This window comes from Saccopteryx leptura, chromosome X, assembly GCF_036850995.1.
Source record: "Saccopteryx leptura isolate mSacLep1 chromosome X, mSacLep1_pri_phased_curated, whole genome shotgun sequence".
NCBI classification, from domain to species: Eukaryota; Metazoa; Chordata; class Mammalia; order Chiroptera; family Emballonuridae; genus Saccopteryx; species Saccopteryx leptura.
The window spans coordinates 136741704-136764614 of NC_089516.1; the positions used below are offsets into that span (position 1 = coordinate 136741704).

The 22911-nt window shown below is 38.8% G+C and overlaps 1 protein-coding gene across 5 annotated transcripts in view; it reads right to left on the minus strand.

The window, feature by feature from the left end:
* ATP11C (ATPase phospholipid transporting 11C) overlaps positions 1 to 22911 on the minus strand; it is a 227772-nt gene that overhangs the window by 179236 nt on the left and 25625 nt on the right. For 4 of the 5 annotated variants that reach the window (XM_066356440.1, XM_066356439.1, XM_066356436.1 and 1 more), the window contains exon 2: positions 18720 to 18770. The exons of the other annotated variant lie outside the window; for it this stretch is intronic. In XM_066356440.1, the coding sequence (XP_066212537.1) occupies positions 18720 to 18770 (51 nt within the window). The remainder of the gene's footprint in view (positions 1 to 18719; positions 18771 to 22911) is intronic. 5 annotated transcript variants of the gene reach the window in all.

The window sequence follows — 22911 nt, forward strand, 5'->3', positions numbered from 1 at the left end:
GTACCTTGGTGAGTAACTGCTGCAGAATCTGAGTCTGCATTAAACAGTTAACACAAAAACTGATAATCCTGAGGCCAGCGATATACATGGCACTCTGATTTTTTTTTTTTGATAAGAACAGAAACTCCTAGGAGGAGAAGACAAACAGGACATAGGATTGACAGGACAGTTTTGTTGGTAATATAGTTAGAACTGCTGTAATTAAACTGTGCTTTATTACAACTTGTTCAGGGAGAATTGCTACTTGTGAACTTGAATTTCAAAATGATTTTATCTATTAGTTCTACCACTTAAGAGAACACATTTGTTTTAATCATTCCTGAAAAGCACATAAAATAACACTCACTGGACCACACAGCAGCCCCAGTGACCTGCACTTACTAAGAACCTCTATTCAAATGGAAATGACCGATGACACATGAATACTGCTTCAGAGTTTAGAAGAGAAGTGAGAACAATTTCACTAATAGAAAATACATTCCACTAAAATTTTGAAGTCATAAGAAAAATATTACCTAAAGTATTTTAAAAAAACGATTAGTAAAAAAAAAAATATTTCAGAATAACTGAGGCACTGGCCAATTAGCTCAGTTGGTTAGAGCAGAGGTTCCCAACACCCGGGGTAAAATAAACACAAAACAAGTAGAAAAAAAGAAAAAAAATAAAGAGCAGAATTAAATGAAATTGAAAATAGGGAAACAATAGATAAAATAAATAAAACAAAAAGCTAGTTCTTTGAAATTATCAATAAAATTGAAAAACTTCTGCAAGACTAAAAAATATAAAAGTGGAGAAGTTACAAATTTCACTATCAGGAATGAAACCAGATATTACTACAGATTTGTCATCCATTAAAGCAGTGGTCCCCAACCCCCAGGCCGTGGACCGGTACCACTCCATGGGCCATTTGGTACCGGTTCGTGGGCCATTTCGTACCGGTCCGCAGAGAAAGAATAAATAACTTACATTATTTCCGTTTTATTTATATTTAAGTCTGAATGACGTTTTATTTTTAAAAAATGACCAGATTCCCTCTGTTACAGCCGTCTAAGACTCACTCTTGACGCTTGTCTTGGTCACATGATACATTTATCCATCCCACCCTAAAGGCCGGTCCGTGAAAATATTTTCTGACATTAAACCAGTCTGTGGCCCAAAAGAGGTTGGGGACCACTGGGTTAGAACATCATCTGGAAAAACCAAGTCGCTGGTTGGGTCCCAGGTCAGTGGAAAAACAAATGAATGCTTTCTCTCTCTCTTTCTCTCTTTCTCTCTCTCTCTCTCTCTCTCTCTCTCTCTCTCTTCATCCAACTCTCTAAAATCAATTTAAAAATTTAGAATAACTGTAACATGTAATCATGTTAAAAATTCTCTAACATCTAAAATAATTTTGTAGTTCATAGCACATAAAATGAAACAATGTATGTGTGATATAAATATTAAAGCACAGTTTTATAGCTATTTTTAACTTGCTTGCTGAATATATTTTCCAAACTTCTTATAAAATGGAGCTACAAATTTCTAAACTTGAAGAAATCCAAACTCTTTTTTACTTTGTGCCAATTTTTGAAAAGTAGCAAAAACTTTCCAATTATTAGCATTCAAAAAGAACAATGATATGATTTCTTATCCAAGTGTGTTGCAGGTATGGATAGTGGGGGTCAAAGAAAAAGCCTGGCCTTACCACTTAGTAGCAAGGTGTGTTGTATTTGGCAAGTTAATTAACCACTCTGTGCCCCAGTTTTCATATATGTAAATTGAACCATACTATATTACTAAAAGGATTACACAAAATAAAATGTATAAAGTGCCTGACTCAGAGTTAGTACTCAGTGTGAATTTTACCATCACCACCACGGTTCCCATTTTCTAGAGAAAAAAAAATTTAAGAAACAAATATAAAATGCTAATTTTGCCAGATGGAATTTAGTGTACATATAGTTCAACTTTCCAAAATGCAAAGATGAGTAGCTTTCTGTCTTTTCACCATCAGATTTTGGGATAAAAGAATATTTGCCTATCCTGACTAGATGTCAGTCTATAAAAACCTGGAACAATTAGTTTCCTAGCTGCAAAAGATGAAAGGCTCTGAAGCAGATAAAATGAAGCAAGTTAAGTTAAAAGGTGTCAAGTGAGACAGATCCACTAGCCCATTCCCAACCTGGAATCCTATAATAGCTTCAGTGTCCCTCAAAAACTGAAGGGGCTACTAACCTCAGATACTGAATGAGCTTGCTGCTCTAATAAAGGTCAAAGTTCCCATTTTTTGTCTAAAATGGTTATGCTTTTCCTTTAGGTTTTCAAATATGTAATTTAAAAATAACCTGCTATAGTAATTTTTAAAAATCCCAAAACACTAATATAAAGAAAAATAGCTTTGAATAATCCATTTAAATTCCATTCAAACTTTTATTTCACAAAGACTTAATTTGATACTTTGAAAGCATGTAATATCAGCCTAGACTGTGGAAATGCAGAGATAAACATGTATCTATATCAGGTGTCTCTAAGGCCATGTCCTAAAAGAGGAATAGCAATAATGAATACTTATTGAACATTTACTGTATACCAGGTATTTTTGTAATATGTTACATAGGCCTACTTATTTAATCTTCATGAAAACTTTACAGTACATAAGGCTATTAGCCCCGTTTTTCAGGAGGAGACTCATACACAGAGAAATTATGTAAGCTATCCATGATCATACAGATATTCTTTTTAAAATCATGTGTTGTATATGAAATTAGGCATTCTGTCTCCGGACAGTACACGCCTAACATACACATGCCTCGAGCAACACAGGTTTGAACTGCACAGGCCCACTTATATGCATATTTTTTTCCAAAGTATACTGTAAATGTAATTTCTTCCCTTATAATTTTCTTAATAACACTTTCTTTTATCTAGCTTATTTTATTGTAAGAATACAGTATATGATACATGTAACATACAAAATATGTGTCTATCAACTGTATGTTATGGGTAAGGCTTCTGGTCAAAAGTAAGCCATCAGTTAAATTTTGGGTGAGTCAAAAGTAACATGTGAATTTTCAACTGTGAGGGGGTTGGCACCCCTAACCCTCAGATTATTCAAGTGTCAACTGTACCCTGATAGAGATGAAGCAAACACTCTTACAATCATTAAAAAAATATTCATGGAGTGCCTATCATGTACATACCTGACACTGGTTTAGGCACTGAGAATACAGCATTTAAAAGAGACAAGCCTGACAAGGCGATGGTGCAGTGGATAGAGCGTCGGACTGGGGTGTGAAGGACCCAGGTTCGAGATTCCAAGGTCGCCAGCTTGAGCGCGGGCTCATCTGGTTTGAGCAAAGCTCACCAGCTTGGACCCAAGGTTGCTGGCTTGAGCAAGGGGTTACTCGGTCTGCTGTAGCCCCATAGTCAAGGCACATATGAGAAAGCAATCAATGAACAACTAAAGTATCGCAATGAAAAACTGATGATTGATGCTTCTCATCTCTCTTCATTCCTGTCTGTCTCTCCCTATCTATCCCTCTCTCTGACTCTCTGTCTCTGTAAAAACAAACAAACAAACAAAACCTTTAAAAGAGACGAAAATCCCTTTGATCATAGAGCTTATATTCTAGTGGGAGAAGACAAACAATAAACAAAGTAAGTAAAATATCTAGTTTGGAAGACAATAATAAGTGCTAAGGAAAGCAAAATCAAGGAAAAAGGAATAAGTATTAGAAAAGGTTGCAACTGTAGATAAGATTGCAAAAGAAGATTTCATGACTAAATGAAAGGTATTGCCTTTGCTCACACACAGAGAAACTAGATGTGGATTTACCCTCATGGGTATAGTCTCTAAAAAGTCAGAATCTAGTATAGAAGACAGATGCACAAACAGATCACGATAATCCAGTGTGGAGAATTTCTGTAACATCAGAAGAGCTACAGGCAAGAGGGTGCCTAATTCAAGCCCAGCTAGGGGTTAGCAGAGACTTCCTAGATGTTCTTGCCTGAAGCAAGTCTTAGGAAGATGAACAGTGTTAGCTAGACTAAGAAGGGGGATATCCAGCAGAGGAGCCAGCATGTGCAAAGGCCAAAAGGCAGAAGATGGCACTGAGTTAGATTAAGTGATTTACAAGTTCTCCTACTGATGATAAAAGTGTGTAAGAAAAGATGTTGAGAGGCACGGGAGGACAGGTAACAAGCACACAAGTACATGTGAGCGCATTTGGCAGGAACTATTGAGGGCTCAGACAATAACTGTTCAGGAGGAAAGTAAAGAGTAGATGGACTTTTTGAGGGAAAAAAGTGATAGGATTTAGAGATCGCTTGGATGATGGTAAATGGGAATATCATCCACTCACACAGGAAATATAGAAGGGCCAGATTTGTGAGTGGAGGTGATTATGAGCTGTTTTAGACACAGTGCTGCTTCTGAGGGACCTGTAGGAAAGCCAAGTGGACCTCTTTAGCAGGCAGCCTTACATACAGGTCTGTGGCTCAGGGGAGAGGACTGGCTGGAGATAGATTTGTTCTTCATCCATATAAATTTAGCAATTGAGGGCATGACATTGCAGGAGATCTCTCCACCAAAAAAGAGTCAAGGACAGCAGATCTTTAAAGAAGAACATTTTAAGGTCTCTCTATGGTATTATAATATTGGACAATATATACAATGCACACATTTAAAGCTACAATTCAATAGTTTATAATATGTTCAGAGTTGAGCAACCATTGCCACAATTCAGTTTCAGAACCCTTTTATCACCTAAAGGAAATCCTGTAACTGTTAGCAGTTACCCCCACATCTCCACACTTTATTGCTTCCCCCTAATCCCAGATAATCACTAATTTATTTCTAGTTATTCTGTGTCTTTTAAATAAATAGAATAATATACTATGTGGACTTTTGGTTTCACTTCTATCACTTGGCATAATTTTTTCAAGGTTCATTCATATTGTAGAATGTATCAGAACTTCATTCCTTTTTATGTACAAAATACTCAATTGAATGGATGTACCTCATTTTGCTTATGTATGCACTCATCAGTTCGTGCAATGAGTTATTTTCACCTTTTGGCTATTATGAATAATGCTGCTATAAACAATTGTGTGAACATGTTTTCATTTCTCGTGGGCATGTACCTAGGAGTGAAACTGCTGGGTAATAAGGTAATTCCATGATTAACTTTTTGAGGAACCAGCAAATTGTTTTCCACAGTGATTGCACCATTTTACATTCCCACTAACAAAGTATGAGGGTTCCAATTTCTCTACATCCTACCCGAATGGGTGTGAAGTAGTAACTCATTCTAGTTTTGCTTGGCATTTCCCAAACAACTAATTGTTGAGTACCTTTTCATGTGCTTATTGGCCAGTTGTATGTCTTTGAAGAAATGTGTATTAAAATATTTTGCCCATTTTTCAATTGGGTTGCCTTCATTGTTGAATACACACTGTTTGGGAGTCTTCACTCTGATGATACCTATGGGACCCTGAACAAGCCTTTAATCTTTAATCAGCTACCACATCTATAAATTGGAAACACAGTACTTATCCCATAGTGTTATGAGAATTAAATAAGATAAAGTTTGGATCATTATATGGTAACTATTATTGTTCAAAATAATATTTATACACAGTTTTACATATACAGCATGGGTAAAAAGTAGGTTTATAGTTAATACAATAATTAATAATAATAAACTCACTGTTTTCAATACTCACAACTAAAAATTGATTCATGATAACTTTCAGAACAGCATTTGAAATAGTCTACATCAACCTTACCTTTGATCACATTCACTAAGATATTAGGTAGAAATTCCTAAGAACAAATACATTGTTTTTCCTGTGAATTTCCTACGGCTTTATTGTACTGTCATCTAATTTGCGCTAAATGGTAAAATAAATTTCAATTTTCAGAATTCTCCCAGAAAGACAAGAAGAAGAAAGTAGGTGAGGGAACTGTATCTTCAAATGCTTGAAATGAAGGTATTATACCTGTATAACCACACAATTCAATTTTCTGAGTATTAATATTCTGTGGGCAATTCACTTAAAAAAACTGATGGGAAAAAAAGTGAAGTGGGGCTTCAGAGAAAAAGTGGGGCTTCAGCTTTCATAATCAGCACTTTCAGCATATAATGCTTTGCTTTGTCCAAAGCATCCCAAAATATAAAACCTCATTATTTAAAGTTACTGAACATAATGAATTTTTTTTTGTCTGATGCAGCAATTCTCATGAATTCATATGACTAAAAATGCATTTATTTTCCAAAGTAACTGTCCTCCCCAGAAGAAGGGAAAACACGCAACAAGGCTTATTTTTCCTTTCCATGCAGCTTTCATTTTTTTTAAATTGACTTAGAGAAAGAGGAAGACACACAGGCACGCACGCACACACACACACACACACAGACACACGGAGGGGAGGTGAAAGTAGAAGGGGAAGAAAGGGGAAGATAGAGGGAGAAGGTGAGGGAGGGGGAGAGATCGAGAGAAGGAAGGAAGGAGAGGTAGGGAGAGGGAGGGAGGGACAGAGACAAGAACATCAATCTGTTCCTGTATCTGCCCTGACCTAAGATCGAACTGGAAACCTCTATACTTTGGGACGATGCTGTAACCAACAGGGTTATCCAGCCAGAGTGTAGCTTTCTTGTCTGTAAGTTGTTGAATATAAATCTAGTTGTTCTATATAATGGTGTGGACCTCAAGTGCTCTAAGAGATATACTCTCTCATTCTTTAAGGCAGGCAGGCTAAGCTGTATTTAAAATGCTTTTGCCTTTATGTTTCAACACTGAATACACGTTTGTAAATCCTGGTTTGATTTGTAATATTTTTTTTTATTTAAAAATAAGTCAATAGTGAAGCTGGTGGCTACAGAAATTAATGGCATACTCTTAACAAAAGTATATTTACTCTGTCATACAGACAGAAAGCAGAGTGGTGGTTGTTCGGGATTAGGGGAAGGGAAGAATGGTGAATTGTCATTTAATTGGTACAGTGTCAGTTTTGCAAGATGAGAAGAGTTCTGGAAATAAATGGGGATGATGGTTCACAAAAGTGTGTATGTATATAATGCCAGAGAACCATACACTTAAAAGTAGTTAAATTTTTATTTGTATTTTACCACAATAAAAACTAAAAAAAAACTAAATTGGCTTGTTTCTGTAACATTTTTTTTTAAGTTGATAGGCTCCAAAGACAGTACAGTAGAGGATAGAGTGCCCCCAAGGAGTCTTGAATCAAGGATAACTACGATTCAAATTTCTTGCATCTGCAGTCCACTAAGGACAGAAATAGAATGCGGACAGGAGTAACTTACTTGCCTGGATAAACTTTCTGCTCCGCTCTGCTCCTAAGCTAGTGAGCCCGTGTTCAAGCCAAATGAGCCCTAGCTCAAGCCGGCAACCTGGGGTTTTCAAACCTGGGTCCTCTGTGTCTCAGTCCAATGCTCTATCCACTGCGCCACCACCTGGTCTGGTTCATTACAGCATTTTGGACAGGTTCTTTTATTAGCTTTTACCATGTCTCTGGTACTTAACAGATTGCTTAATGCATAATAGGTGCTCAGTAAATGTTTGCTCAATGAATTAATCTATATAATCAATCTTTAAAGCTCTTTCAGGGTGTCAGATTTTCTTCAGAACTGACACAGGAATTGTATACTTAGTCATATGATTAAGCATGCTTTTCTTTAAGTATTCCTTCCTATTTTACAGCAAATATCTGTTAACTTTATTTTCTATCAATAACTTTCATTTTTAATATTTAATTAACTATTGCTTATTGAGTATCAGCTACATGCCAGACACTGTGCTAAGTAAGCCCTGTCTGTGTATTATTTACTGACTCCTTACTATATTTTTATTTTACAGGTTAGGGCACTGAAGCTTAGAGAAGTTAAACAAGGTAAGGTTGTAAAGCGTAAAAGGAGTAGAGTTAAGGTTCAAACCCATACAGTCTGACTAGGAACATAAAACATGTGCTTTCTTTACCATTCTGGCCAAGGGTGAATTCTTTAATTGCTTATGTTAGATTTCATTTTAGCACCTCAAAGGAAGTTAAAAAATAGCAAGTAACATTAATGACCAATATAATTTTAAAAGACACAACTTATCACCTTGCCAGGTACAAGGCAAACAACCCTTAAGATAGCAGTCATGAGCTAAATAATACACGTGGTTGAGAAGAGATATGCCAATACAAAAACAATCTCCTTATTTGCGGCTCACTGAGAGCCATTAAACAAGTCTCCACTCATTAACTACAAGAAATACACACATAAGATCAATATAGCTAGACAGAACCCTGACCAGAAGCAGTTTGGGGAAGGTGGAAAGAAGAACTTAACTGACTGGAGCCCAGTGAGAAAATGTGTAACACACTCCTACAAATGAACCATGCTAACAGATGTTTTGCAAAACTCCACTGTTTGTAACTGAGAACATATTAACTTTCTTAATAAGCAATAACACAGCAAGCCCATGATGCCTTTATTCATCCCCATATTACAAATGAAGAAATTTGTATTCCTTCCAGTGGTTAATTCTAGAGAAACAAGACATAAAAAAGACTGCATAGGACAGACTTGGGCCTGAGCAAAAATAAGAGCCTGCCTCATACATAGTCCAACCCAAGTCACCAGGGTAAAACATCACATAAAGATCAGGGACTAAATTTTCAATTACTGAGAGTGATTCTCATCTTATCCTCAGTGTGTCTATCTCATCTGACAACATATAGCAGTGGTATTTGGTTGGCAGTAATTTGGGATCCTGCCTAGCTCTGTTTCTTTTCATAAAAATTTAACCAACATCTGGCTGAGTCACCAAATGTCAAAATGAATAGGTCTCCACTAATCGTACATTATAAACTGGATTGTCCAACTTGGTCAAACTCCATTACAGAATTACAATTCAGCTGGACTTAATTTTGAACGCATATAAGCCATTAGCTGGAACTTCAAAATCTCTTTGCTCTATTGAAATTTCTATTTTAGTAGTAGTTATACGAGATTTGATCTTTATTGCTTTTCCTGGCAGCAGTAAAATTCTGTTTCCCTGAACTCTCTTTCCTTTCAGGAAAGAGGCCTCTCAGGAAATACTCAAAACATTTTTCTCAACAAAGTTCTTAAATATGAATCATTTTCAACTGCCAGAAAGACACACCTTCCCCCACTGTTATCCATCACAGTACTTTCTCTAAAAATGACATTTTGGGGGGCAAGACATACTTACTTGAAAAAAAAGCAAGTGTATATTGTTCATTCTTCCCCCTCTATGGCTTTGCTCAAACAGTTCATTCTGCCTTGACTATCTTCAACTATCTTTTCTATCTGCTTGCCCATGTCCATTCATTCATTGAACAAGTATTTCCTGCACCTGCTAGTTTTTCAGTCCTGTAACAGGTAGTAGGGGTTCAAGTAAGTGTATCAGGAATTAACCAGGAAGAGATTAGTGGGTGATCATTGTAGGCAGTGGCACCATCATGTGACATGCTGAGAACTTCCTTCATGGAAGTTTCCAAGAGGATGCATCTAAAGCTGGCCTTTTAAGGATAAGTAGGAGGAATTATACAAAAGAAAGGCTTTTATGCAATCTCAGAGGAAGGCCAACAATAAGGAGCACAATTGAGCTGCCACCTCAGAAATATTATATATCCTAGTGTTTGTACTGAAGCCACACTTCCAATGACTGTACCTATCTGATCAATGCCTGAGTACAGCAGGAACAGGATTCCACTGACTGCAGACTTTGGACTCCCCAAAGGCTTTTCTGAGCCTTCCTTCAACTGTGCAGCAGTCTAGAAAGCTTCTGTCTAAGCTACTAGCCCCTCTCTCCTTTTCACTAGGGCTCATATCTGCAGCACAGAATAATGACGTGCCCACCCTTCGGATTGCCACCCCACCACTGTCTCTCAAACAGGCAGTTTCCTTTAATAAAATCCTTGCCAGATTAACCCTAAATTTGGACCAGACTAACAGCATTTTAGACAAAGGGTGCAGCATGAGTAATTGCCCAGAGGCATGAAAAACCAAGAGGTGTTCTAAAGCAGTGGCACCCAACCCCCGGGCTGCGGACTGGTACCAGTCCGCAGAGAAAGAATAAATAACTTACATTATTTCTGTTTTATTTATATTTAAGTCTGAACGATGTTTTATTTTTTAAAAATGACCAGATTCCCTCTGTTACATCCGTCTAAGACTCCCTCTTGACACTTGTGTCAGTCACGTGATATATTTATCCGTCCCACCCTAAAGGCCGGTCCATGAAAATATTTTCTGATATTAAACTGGTCCATGGCCCAAAAAAGGTTGAGGACCACTGCTCTAAAGCATCCCAAGGAGTGGTATGTGCCTGGAACTTTTTGTGGAGGTGTGAAGAGGAGGAGGAGGAGCTGGGCCAAATCAGAGAAGTCTTGTATGTCTGATTAAGAATTCAGGTCATGGCACCTGAATAAACCTCTTTCCTTTTGCACCCCCCAAAAGAATCTTGGATCTGGTCATCTGGGAAATAGAGTACCACCAAAAAGTTTTAAGCAGGGAAAGGGCATGGGTTTTCCAAACAGTGTTCTACTTGGAGAATGAATAATGGACTGGGGGAAGCAGAAAATAGAAGTATCTCTATATATGCTTCCATCTTGTCTGCTAGCTTGTGAGGTCCTCAAGAGTAGAATCATATTTTTGTTTATCGCTATGCACCTTCAATGCTTAGAATAGTGCTTCACACAAAGTAGCTACTCAAGAGGCTTCACCATTATCTACCAGGATGGGTCTCAACTCACTGCCCAACACTTTAATTAAAACCATGCACAAGTTTAAGGACCAGCCTTTGAACATTCCTGCTTGGACACTGGATCTCTCTGTCTAGTCAATCTAGAACAGTTAAATTATGGTTATGAAGGGTAGAAGTTATTCCCAAAACGTTATCTCCCACCAACTAGTTATTTCATGAATTCTCTTTTAAGCTGGGCATCTAATTATAATTGTTGTTTCTAATCGTGGGGACAAAGGTGGTCTTTAGACATTTATATAGTTTTTTGTTTGTTTTAAGAGGCAGAGAGAGACAGACACAGGAAGGAAGAGAGATAAGAAGCATCAACTTGTAGTTGTGGCACTTTAGTTGTTCACTGATTGCTTCTCATACTTGCCTTGACCAGGGAGCTCCAGGTGAGCCAGTGACCCCTTTTTCAAGCCAGTGACCATGGGATCATGTCAATGACCCCACACTCAAGCCAGCACCCCGCCTCTAAAGCTGGTGAGCCTGTGTTCAAGCGGATGACTTTGTGCTAAAGCTGGCTACCTCAGAATTTCAAACCTGGGACCTCAGTGTCCCAGGTCGATGCTCCAGCCACTGCACCACCACCAGTCAGGCTAGACATTTAGTTTTTGAATGTGTAGAAGGTCCTGATCAGGCTAAAGGCCCAGAAGGCTTATGCACAGACACTGGACAAAAATCTATAATTGGGTTCTAGATACTGGTATAATACCTGATAGTGATCTTTGGGAAAATATATACCTACAGTTTATTTTTTTCCATCATAAAGTAGAAATAAAACCTACTCTAGTTTATTAAATGAGAAGATGTGGTCAAGATCTCAGGAGTTCTTACCATATACACACAGAAAAACAAAAAGGCAGCAGGAGACTTTAGGTGTGGATATGTACATTGCCCTGATTGTGGTGAGGATTTCAAGGGTGCATACCTATGTTAAAACCCATCAAACTGTATACATTAAACATGTCCAGTGTTCTTTAAAACAATCACACCTCAATAAGGCTGTTAAAAAGAGACTAGTGGTTGCCAATTTTGATTTGCAACATCAGGAATGGTGTGCTATCCAAAATTTCTCAAAATACATTGATTTCTCTTTAGTTTCATCCGTCAAACAGCAAATTTAATTGAGAGAGTACTGTTACGAAATAAAATAATAATGAAAATCAATCCCTAGAAGGATATTTATTGCTAAAGCTGGAGCTAAGCAGCCCTCCTGAGATCCTGGGCACTGAAAGGTCATTTGATGATAGCCTGCTGCCCTTTCTCTGAATCAGCTTTTTTCCTTATCACTATCCCCTGACTTGACTGATGAAACAGACTTGTGGGTCCTGTGGTGAGCAGTTAAACAGACATGAGCAGAGCAAGGAAGATGGGCCAGGTACAGAAGAAGGTCATCAGGGTAGAAATCCCTGGGTGCCTAGCAATGGGCAAAACTGGGAAAACAAGGACCTTGCCCCCAGGGTAACCTTTTCCCCCCTAGTATATTGCTATTCATGTGACTTAGACCCCCTGACCTTTCATATCATTGGTCATGCAGTTTGGACCCTCCTCTGACCTTTCCTCCCCAGGCATGTTGCTAGTCATGTGGATTAGACCCTCTTAGAGGGGGAGCAAAAAAGGGGGGCTGGAAAATAGCCCTTAAGCATTAAGCCCCCAGGACAGTGAGTTTCTGACCCACATCAAATGCATCTTGGCCTCAGTTGTGTTTCAGCTCTAGGCTCAAAAAAGCAGTAAAACCAGACAAGCTATGCCATGGTTGACATCAGGACAAGCTACACTGACTAATGATCCTGAGCTGGTGCTGACCAATCAGTGGAGACCATGACCTAAAAAGGACACAAATGGAAAGCTGATATTCTATTGGGGTTATTCCCTGACACCACCAGATAATACCCTCCAGATGGAGTGCCCAGTGTGGCCCTCGCTATAGAGCACTCCCCCACTTTCTCCACACCGTTCCTCCAGGTGCATTTTCCTTGTTTCTTTCTCCTAAGCTCTACAGGTCTTCCTTTTCCTCTGTATATTATTTCCTGAGCCAGTTTCTTCTACCTCTGTGACTTTCTAAATAAAATTTCTTTTACAGCTTGAGTCTTGCCTCTGAATTCTTAGCCAAAACTCAACTTACCAAGCTTGCTGAATCAAGGTCCAGTCTGACTCCACCCATCTAACACTTGCTGCCATTATCACAGCCAAAAGGCCCTACCTGCCGTAACCAAAATAACTTTACTGAAAAAGACAATAATTACCTCTAAACAGTCTGAAGTGGTTTGTGTCAGTTAGAGAAGAGAAGCATAATGACTCAAAAACTGTCAGATTGGATTGGCAACAGCTAAGGAAATAAAGCTATTGATGGCTGGCTGCCCATGTAAAATGAAAATGGCATTTCCAGTTCTCCGGGCTAAAGCAACCACTTCCAGAACCCTCCACCCTGCCCACACACATACTTCTAAAACCCAAAGCATTCAGCAGTACTTTTTAAGTCTTCCAAATATGCAAACTGATTTAGTAAATTGGTAGTATTTTGATTTAGGAAGGAAATGGGTAGCAAGTAAAGGAAACAAAGTCCACTTTTATAAAAAGGAACTCGCTCTAGCATGTTTTGGCAAAAGAACTAAACAAACTGCAGAAATCATTCTAAGTCACATCTGGCATTTTCCAAACTCAAATCAACTATTTACAGTTAAAAAGTACATGTAATGGTAGGAAATCAATAATGCTAGTAGTAATGGACACTATATTGAGCATATTCTATGTACAAGGCATTTTACATGTATTATCTGTATTCCTCATAAAACCCATGTTAATATTCTACATTTCAAAATTTTAAGTGTCTCAGATAAATGTGTCATATATCAAGTAAATGGAAAAGGTGAGGTCCAAACAAAAATATCTAAAACCCCAGATTTTTAGATGGCAATGAAAGTTGGTAGAGCATCTTTCCCTTTCCTAATCTCAATCAACTTTTTCCCACTCTCCCTGTCCCTGTCGCTGTCCCCCTCCCTCCCTTCCACACACATTCATGCACTCATTTCCAAAGAAAGGCAATACAGTGTAGCAGGTTGATTATAGGGTTTAATAAACAAACCTTCACTAAAGCTCTGACCCTGCCACTTACTAGATACAAAACTTCAGTGGTACAAATTACTTGATGGACCTCAATTTCTCATTATATTTGATTACTTAAAATAAATATACACTGCCTAGTACATACACACTAGCTATATTTGTTCCCTTTCCTCTTGCTCTCTCTCGATAGCTTGAAGACCAAATCAAGATGACCAAAAGCACTCTACTTGTATTGTATGATAAGCAAGGTCAGCACTTCCCTTAAAAGGGATAGAAGTGGTTCTAATAAACTATAAAACACATATGACTGGCCCTGGCCGGTTGGCTCAGCGGTGGAGCGTCGGCCTAGCGTGCGGAGGACCCGGGTTCGATTCCCGGCCAGGGCACACAGGAGAAGCGCCCATTTGCTTCTCCACCCCTCCGCCGTGCCTTCCTCTCTGTCTCTCTCTTCCCCTCCCACAGCCAAGGCTCCATTGGAGCAAAGATGGCCCGGGCGCTGGGGATGGCTCTGTGGCCTCTGCCTCAGGTGCTAGAGTGGCTCTGGTCGCAACATGGTGACGCCCAGGATGGGCAGAGCATCGCCCCCTGGTGGGTGTGCCGGGTGGATCCCGGTTGGGCGCATGCGGGAGTCTGTCTGACTGTCTCTCCCTGTTTCCAGCTTCAGAAAAATGAAAAAAAAAAACAAAACACATATGACTAAGAAACTATTAACAACTTTGTGACAGCAAACCATAATTATTATCCACAAAATATAAGAAAATAATATATAATGATCACATGTCATTTAGTCCAGGAATACAAGGTTGGTTCACCATTCATAACTCAAACAATGCCATTCACAGTACCAACAGTCTAAGAAAAGAATTCCGTATGATTATTTAGAAAGATGCAGAAAAAGTGTGATATTCACTCAACAGCCATTTATGATTTTAAAAAATACTCAGTTAACTAGTAATAGAAGGGAAATTCCTCAGTCTAATAAAAAGCAACTATGAAAATACTTATAGCTAACTCATACTTTATGACAAAAGACTGAATGATTTTCCCCTATGGTCAGTACAAGACAAAGAATCTACTCTTATTAGTTCTATGCATCATACCAGATGGAAATCCTAGCTGATGCAGTAAGGCACAGAAAGAAATAAAGATAAAATTGGAGAGAAAAAAATAAAACTGTCTTTTTTGTTCCACAGAAAACATAACTGTCTAAAGCAGAAAGTCCAAAAAGAATCTACAAAGTAACTACTAGATCTATTAAGTGATTTCAGCAAGGTTATAAAATAGAAGATCACTATACAAAAATCAGTTAGTTCTATATACAGCAGTGAACAATGAAGGACTGAAGCTTTAATAGCCCCATTTACAAGAGCACCAATAAATACACAAGACTTAGGGATCAATAGTTAGATTTACCAAAGTATTATAATATAATATGTTGAAAATTACAAAAAAAAACATTGAATTAAAAGACGACACAACTGAAGAGATAACATTGTGTTCACAGATGAAAGGACTCAACATCATCAATATTACAAGTCCCTCTCAAAATAATCTAGAGATTCAATTCAACCTCAAATATAATCCAAGCAAGTTTCTCTTTTAGAAATTCGCAGTGTCCTGACCCATTGGCTCAGTGGATAGTGTCAGCACAGCATGCAAACATCCCAGGTTCAATCCCTGGTCAAGGCACACATGAGAAGTGACCATCTGCTTCTCTTCCCCCCTTCCCCTTTTCTCCCTTTTCCCCTCCCGAAGCCAATGGTTCAATTGGTTTGAATGTCAGTCCGGGTGCTGAGGATAGCTTGGCTAATTAAAGCATCAAATCCAGATAGGAGTTGCCAGTTAGATCCTGGTTGGGGAACCTGTTTAAGTACTAATTTGCCTTAATTTACAAGTGTTCTGATTTATAAAAGCAGGAAAGAAGCATTTTCATTGCATTTCTGTGCAATGTTTCTTGGTTTGTTTTGAAGAGACACAGTAGAAGCTTATCTTGGCAGCAGAGGCTGCAGGGTGGGAGAAGGTAAGAGTTGTCTAAAACCCCCTAATGGGCATTTCTCCTTATTTTTTTAAAGATTTTATTACTCATTTGAGAGGGGGAGGGGGAGGGGAGGGGAGGGGGAGGGGGAGGGGAGGGGGAGGGGATTTGGAATGGTAAGCATCAACTCGTAATTGCTTCTCATATGTGCAAGCCCAGGGTCTCAAACCGGCAACCTCAGAGCTCTGGCTCAATGCCCTATCTACTGCACCACCACAGGTCAGGCTCTTTCTCCTTGTTTGGCAGGCTACTTGGGGATTACTTGCAGGGAGGTGTGTAACAGTGGATAAGCTAGTGTGCATGGTCCTGGGTTTGCAGAGAACTATGGTCAAAACAGTGACAGGAGTCATTTAAATAGCATTCTCAGAGCCCCAAGGGAGCTCTAACCTGAAAAACAGACTACAGAAGACTTGTCTTCATTTACTTATCCACTCAGTCAACAAATATTTATTGACTGCCCATTCTGGGCCAGGCTCTGTGTTAAGGCTGAAAACACAGATAACCACCTGGTCTAGAGTAGCTCAAAATCTTCTGGTGGGCAGGGGTGGGGATGTATAAGGTCTAATCACAGACAACTGGATGGAGGACACCTTAATGGAAGTGGAAAGCTACAGATTTAATTTATTCCTCTTTGTATGCCATTTTCCATTAGATTCTCAGCACCCCAGATTTCACCCAGAAGTAAAACTGGCAGTCATTTCAGGTAGCAGAAACAGCATATGCACTAGAAGCTTAAGCATGACACAGCCGCCATGAAGCTACACAAAGTTCTGCAGCACTGACAACCTGATGTAAAACGGCATGTAATGAGCCTGGAGAGGTAGGCATGAACCAGAAAGGTTGAGGGCTTTGTAAGTTGTACCAGAGAATGAGATGTCCGTTTTGGGGGGTAGACAATGGAAAATCTATTAATAGAATAGTGACAAATCAAGATTTGCATTTAGAAAGATGATTCCAGGGGCAAGTTAAGAATAGACATGGGCAGAAAGGAGATGGGGAGTTTCCTCACTCTCTTTTTTGGGTAGTTGCAAAGCTGATGAAGTACCAAAAATTCATATACATTATAGAGCCCCCCTATGAAGCAACCTTGAGTCATGAAGAAGAAATGACCCATTCTTCTGCCCACTGCATGGCTTTAGCGAGGAATCAGGATTATTTCTCCCCATTCCCCACCAAAGTAGCAGCTCCCTAAAGACAGGAATGGGCACACACACACACATTCCTTTATATCCTAGTGCTCTGCTAATGATAGCAACTGTGTTGACTGAGTGAATAAGTAAATAAATGAATAAATTGATAGTCTGGGCCCAAGCAATCAGTTGAAAACTGTTGCAAAATGTGATTGATGGATTACTAGCTCCCCATCACATGGAAACTTGAACTGGAGACCTTCCAGTGAGAAGATGTTATGATTCTAGGCCACTCCTCTGAGAAAGTGACAAGGAGCTGAAACTTACTATGTGAGATTAATTCTAAAGAAAGACAAAAAACTGGTCTAAAAAAATTTTACTGGATGAGTTGTTAATATCAGAAAATAATGAAGTATGTCAGCTAATAGTACAGTTTATATAAAGACCCCCAAGAAGGGAAACCATTGATTACCACAATTGAGCTCCTGAAGGCAGTCAGAGTAGTGGAACAGGCCCTGCAGTATACACAGACCCCTCCATATTGAAGGAAGGAATGGAATGTCAGGTGCTTCAAGATGAGCCCTGAACGTAGGTCTAGGAGGATTTCCAAGTAGGCAGGTGAGCAGTTAGCCTCAGAATACTTACTCAGCATGGAGAAAGCAGAAGGAATACAACAGTAGGGAAATCTGATAAAAAGCAATTAGCACACATTAACAACATCAACAGTTGGTAGCAAAGTCCTAAGCACAGGTACTCAGCTAGGTAGAGCTCAAGTTCCTGAGACAGCTGGCTAAAAGAAAACATATCTCTACCTTTGGAGGAACTAGGGAACCACACCCACCACTGTACCCAGACAAGGACTTCACAGGGAAAAAACAGAAAAGGCCTTGTACCTGGCATGGAAATACAAAGCCATTCTTAATCACAAGGAACTCGCAAAAGGAGCCTTAGAAAAAGCTAAGCACACAAAGACAAAATGACTCTAGCAGACATGCTAAACAGCTGAACAAGTTGCCTGAAGCTCACAAAATTCTCCCCAACTCAGGACAGGTTAAGACCCAAAGCCCCATTCAGGGTTGACCCTCCCCAACACTGTCTACTGGACTGCTGTACAAACATAAAAGCCAGCAGGCCCTTAAAGCCCTCCAATCATCAGACAGCATGAAGCAGGCCATGTGCAGAAAAAAAGCTGCTCTAAGAATATCAATGAAAAAGAGAGAGTCTGTCACGTGGAAGGACCTGGAAAGAGGAATATGAAATTCAGTGTTTAGACATCTCTTCTCTGTTCACTTTCTCCACCCACCGCCGTTTCCCTAAACCAGAATACATATCTTAAAAAGTTCTATGACTCATAGGTATTACCAAGAAGTCTATTCATTTTTATATTTGTGGCCCTATTTAGAAAAATAATCTGGCATCAGTTCCTTCCTCAAGACCCATGCCCTTAACTATATATAAAACATGTTGTAGGAAGATCAAGTTCCCATCACATTATTTTCCTAATACCATGCATCATCATAATGTGCACCTGGGAGGACAGCCCTTATTGCTACTTTTTCCCATTCTGAACAACAGACTCAGAAGGTCTTGAGGGGTTTAAGCAATGCTCTAGCAGCTAGAGTCTAGCCTATCTACTCTCACTGTATGGATAAAAACCTGAGGACCATTGAAAAAAGTTATGTTAAAGAAAAATTACACAACAAATTTGTGGCAAAACCAGCAAAACTCACAGGTCTCTGTTCCTTCCATGTTTGCAGTATCACCAAATCTGGGACATATGCCTGTAATTAGGAAGCAAATGCATTTATTCTTAATTTTTAACCCTTCCCACTTGAGCTCACACACAGTCCAACAGAAAATCTCTTTCCATCTGCACAGACGTTCTTTGATACATGACAGAATAAAAAGCCATTAGAAGTTACACAATTTAGGTTATACAACTACAAATCAAGAGAAAGCCTCAAGAACACCATCTTATTATAAAATACTGCTGCTGTGGAGAATTAATCAAATTCATCCTAGAGGCTCAATGCTGTGTGACACACCCATTCCATGATACTGAAACTCCCTCCCACCCTGGCCAGACAGCTCCCTTGGTTGGAGTGTCACCCTGAAGCACAGAGGATGCCACTTTGATCCCTAGTCAGGGTCTGGACAGGAACAGATTGATGTTACTGTCTCCTAGTCTCCCTTCCTCTCTAAAGTCAATAAAATAAACATTAAAAAAAAAAGAAACTCCTTAACAAATTTCAACACAAGATGTGCTGATGATTTACTACTTTGCTAGTACTTTCTGATCGGAACGTTACTGTGAGCAGCATTTGAAGGAATGTAAATAGCAAGAGGTTACTTAATCCATAATCTATATAAATAAAAATGTAAATGTTCATTTGTTCAAAATCTTAAGTCTCCGAAAGTTCTTCACCAATTGCTTTGGAATTTTGACACAACGTTGCATTGGAATACATGCTCTTTTTTATATACCTACTATATAGATATAGATGTCACACCTGTGACAGGTAAAAACATGCTTTTTTAAAAAAAAACAGCGCCATCTGTTGGACATAAAAGCAACACACGCTATACTAAATATTTCCATTTTAATGTTTCCGATTTATGACCCATTTACATGCAGCCAGACTTGAGGATGCACGGTTGTGAGCACAGCGATCATGTTCTGCAGCTTTAGATCTGCTTCATTCTCAACAAAATAAACGCGACAGGCTGAGTGGCTGAAAGACGTCAAAGAGAAACAGCAGATCAGCGTCAAACACGACTCCGTGCTCAGCAATCATGCGATTACAATCGCCTTGCATTCCGGTACAACCTAGCTGATGTTTATAGTTTGAGCCGGCATGTTCTCATCAGCACTATGACTAAAGTATGTCTTTATTGAAGGCTCTGAAATTTAATGGAGAAAGGAATGTGTTGCGCTGCCGGAAAAATGAAACTGCCTCAACTTGGAGTACCGCCAGAGCCATTAAAAACTTTGCTTGCTAGATATACCACTGAATCAAAGCATTTTCTATGTAACATCAGGAAATAGAACTCATGCTTCCAAATGACGTCGTTCGGCACAGAAATCGTAACAGCTCAATTCATGCCCAGTTTCAAAGTGAAAGGACAAATTTATCATAAAGCTGGCTCCCTGCTTCCATTCCCAGATGGTCAACATAAATTCCTACAAATGCATTTCATCGGTGATGGCAATGATGAATTGAATGCATGCTGCGGAATTTCTACCAGCATAAAAAGGTCCATTGTTTCCCAACTGCAAGAGCTTCTTAACAAAAAACAAACAATGTAGTGCATTTGTTTAAAACAGCAGTTGACATGATGCCATCTGATACACAAAAGATTGTAATTCATGCTGACAAAACGCCTGCTGGAGAACGTGTGCAAAGATTCAATGCTCCAACTATAGACGAAGTGGCAATTGTTACAGTTGGAGATCAATTCCAACCTAGAGATATTGTTCTTCATCGGAGAAATAATCAATTGACAAAAGTTGCAGGAACTCATCAATGCTACGATGCCCTGCAATATCCAATCATTTTTTGGGATGGTGCCGATGGATATCACTTCAACATTAAGATGATAAATCCAGTCAGTGGCAAAGAAACAGATATAAAATGCAGCACAATGAACTATTATTCATAGCAATTAATGATTCGAGAGAAGAGGATCACATTGTGAAATGCCGTCAATTGTTTCACCAATACATCATAGATATGTATGCTAAAATCGAAACAGAACATTTGATATTCATCCGTTTGAATCAGAACAAGCTTTGTTCTGAAGAATACGTTCATTTGCAAGATGCAGTTGTAAATGACAGTAATACAACTAACGTTGAAAGACTAACGATTTTGCCATCTTCATATACAGGCAGTGCATGTCATATGCATGAGTATGCTCAAGATGCAATTGCGTATGTTCGTCACTATGGGCATCCAGACCGATTCATTACATCCACATGCAATCCAGCTTGGGACAATATACAACAGCTTTTACTTCCTGGCCAATTGCCAGTGGATAAGCATGACATCACAGCACGTGTTTTCAGACAGAAGCTGAAATCGCTGATGGATTTCATGGTGAAACACGAAGTGTTTGGCTCTGTGCACTGTAAAAAATTAATGAGCAACGTTGTAGAAGCAACAATCATGACAGGACCTTTCAAAGGTGAAGGTGTCCTCATTCCTCACATTCCTATGATTCCAATTATATGCCATTTCAATTTAAGAGATCGCAATTCCCAATTCTATTGGCGTTTGCAATGACCATCAACAAAGCTCAGGGCCAATGTTTACAATTGTGCGCTTTAGATCTACACACGGATTGCTTCTCACATGGACAATTATATGTTGCGTGTTCTAGAGTCAGCAAACCAGACAATCTCTATATCTCACAGACAATGGAACAACAAAAAATATTGTATACCCACAAGCATTGTGAAATTAAACATATTAGAAATATGCACTTTCTCTTTTCTTTCTTTTCCATTTCACCAGACTGAGCCACAGCAATGCGTGGCCTGGTACAGATAGTATCTATATAATCCTTTGTACTTATATGAAAAATGGGAGGATAAAAAGGGTCTCATTTAGAAAATACATTCCACTGTTATTTCTGAATATAATACAAGTAAAAAGAGGTGAGAATGTCTAATAAATCATGAATAATAAAGATGCAATAACATTTGAAGAATGTGATTTCAGTTATTCAAAGACTGTCATTTGTAATATAGCTAACTGTTTAAATTATGTGAGCCTTTCCTTCTGGAATAATCTTTGTGAGAAGTGCTTTAAGTCTTGTTAGGCACCAAGGACATGGATTAAGGATAGGATGAATAAAGAGTGAATGGGGCTGCTGGAGACAATGTCCCCATGTCGCTGACCCTGGTCATCAGTCTTGAAGCAAACACTGTCACTTGCTTTAATTCTTACTCCTTCATCCTTCACTACTTTTGAATCTGGTGATTTATAGGATAGAACCTTTTTTTTTTTTTTTTTTTTTTGACTCATGCTATGTATTATTTGGTTTGAGGAAGTCTTGAGTTTACGTGAAGTAAAGCAATGTTCTTTTTCAAAGCTCTCCGTTCTTCAAATACCAGAACCTGCAGAAAGCACATGCAGAGTTGTTCTTATCCCTTTAGATCAATAGCATAGTCACTGTTATGAGATATCAAGAAAAAAGATAGGAAGGCCTGCAAATCTTTAAGGCTGCATCTACTCTGGCAAGAGAAGCACAACAGAGAGCCACAAATATATTAAAAGCCATTTTAGAAAGTGAGATCTGACCAAGCAAAAAAGTTTGGGGCCATTCCATCTACCAAAATGTTTTCATAGTTATATTAGATACCAGGCAATTAAATTCTAGGAACAGCTACAGGCAGATAAGAGGTCTGGGAGTTGAAAAATAAGAGTAGATATGGCCAACAGCTAGAGACAGGGGTACTTGCAAAAATATATAATGGTCCCCTAACTGCTCCAGAACAAATATTCATTAAAATATTCATTTTAATTTTAAATCCTGTCAGCTAAATAAACTTCACAATTTAAACATTTGAAACATGTAAACTGCATATATCTGTCCCCTAATTAAAATAAAACTTAAAAGGGGATACCAAAAAATAAATGAAAAGGTCCCATTTAACAAGGAAGATGTTATATGAAATTTCACATTTAAAAACAATATCTTGGCCTAACATGTGGTGGTACAGTGGATAAAATGCCAACCTGGGAACACTGAGGTTGCAGGTTCAAAGCCTTGGGCTAGCCTGGTCAAGGCACATACAGGTAGCACCACTATGAGTTAATGCTTTCTGCTTCTCTCCTCTCTCCTCTCTCTCTCCCCCCCTTTAAAAATCAATAAATAAAATAAAAATCTCTTGGGCTACACTTAGTGACTTGTTTCCAG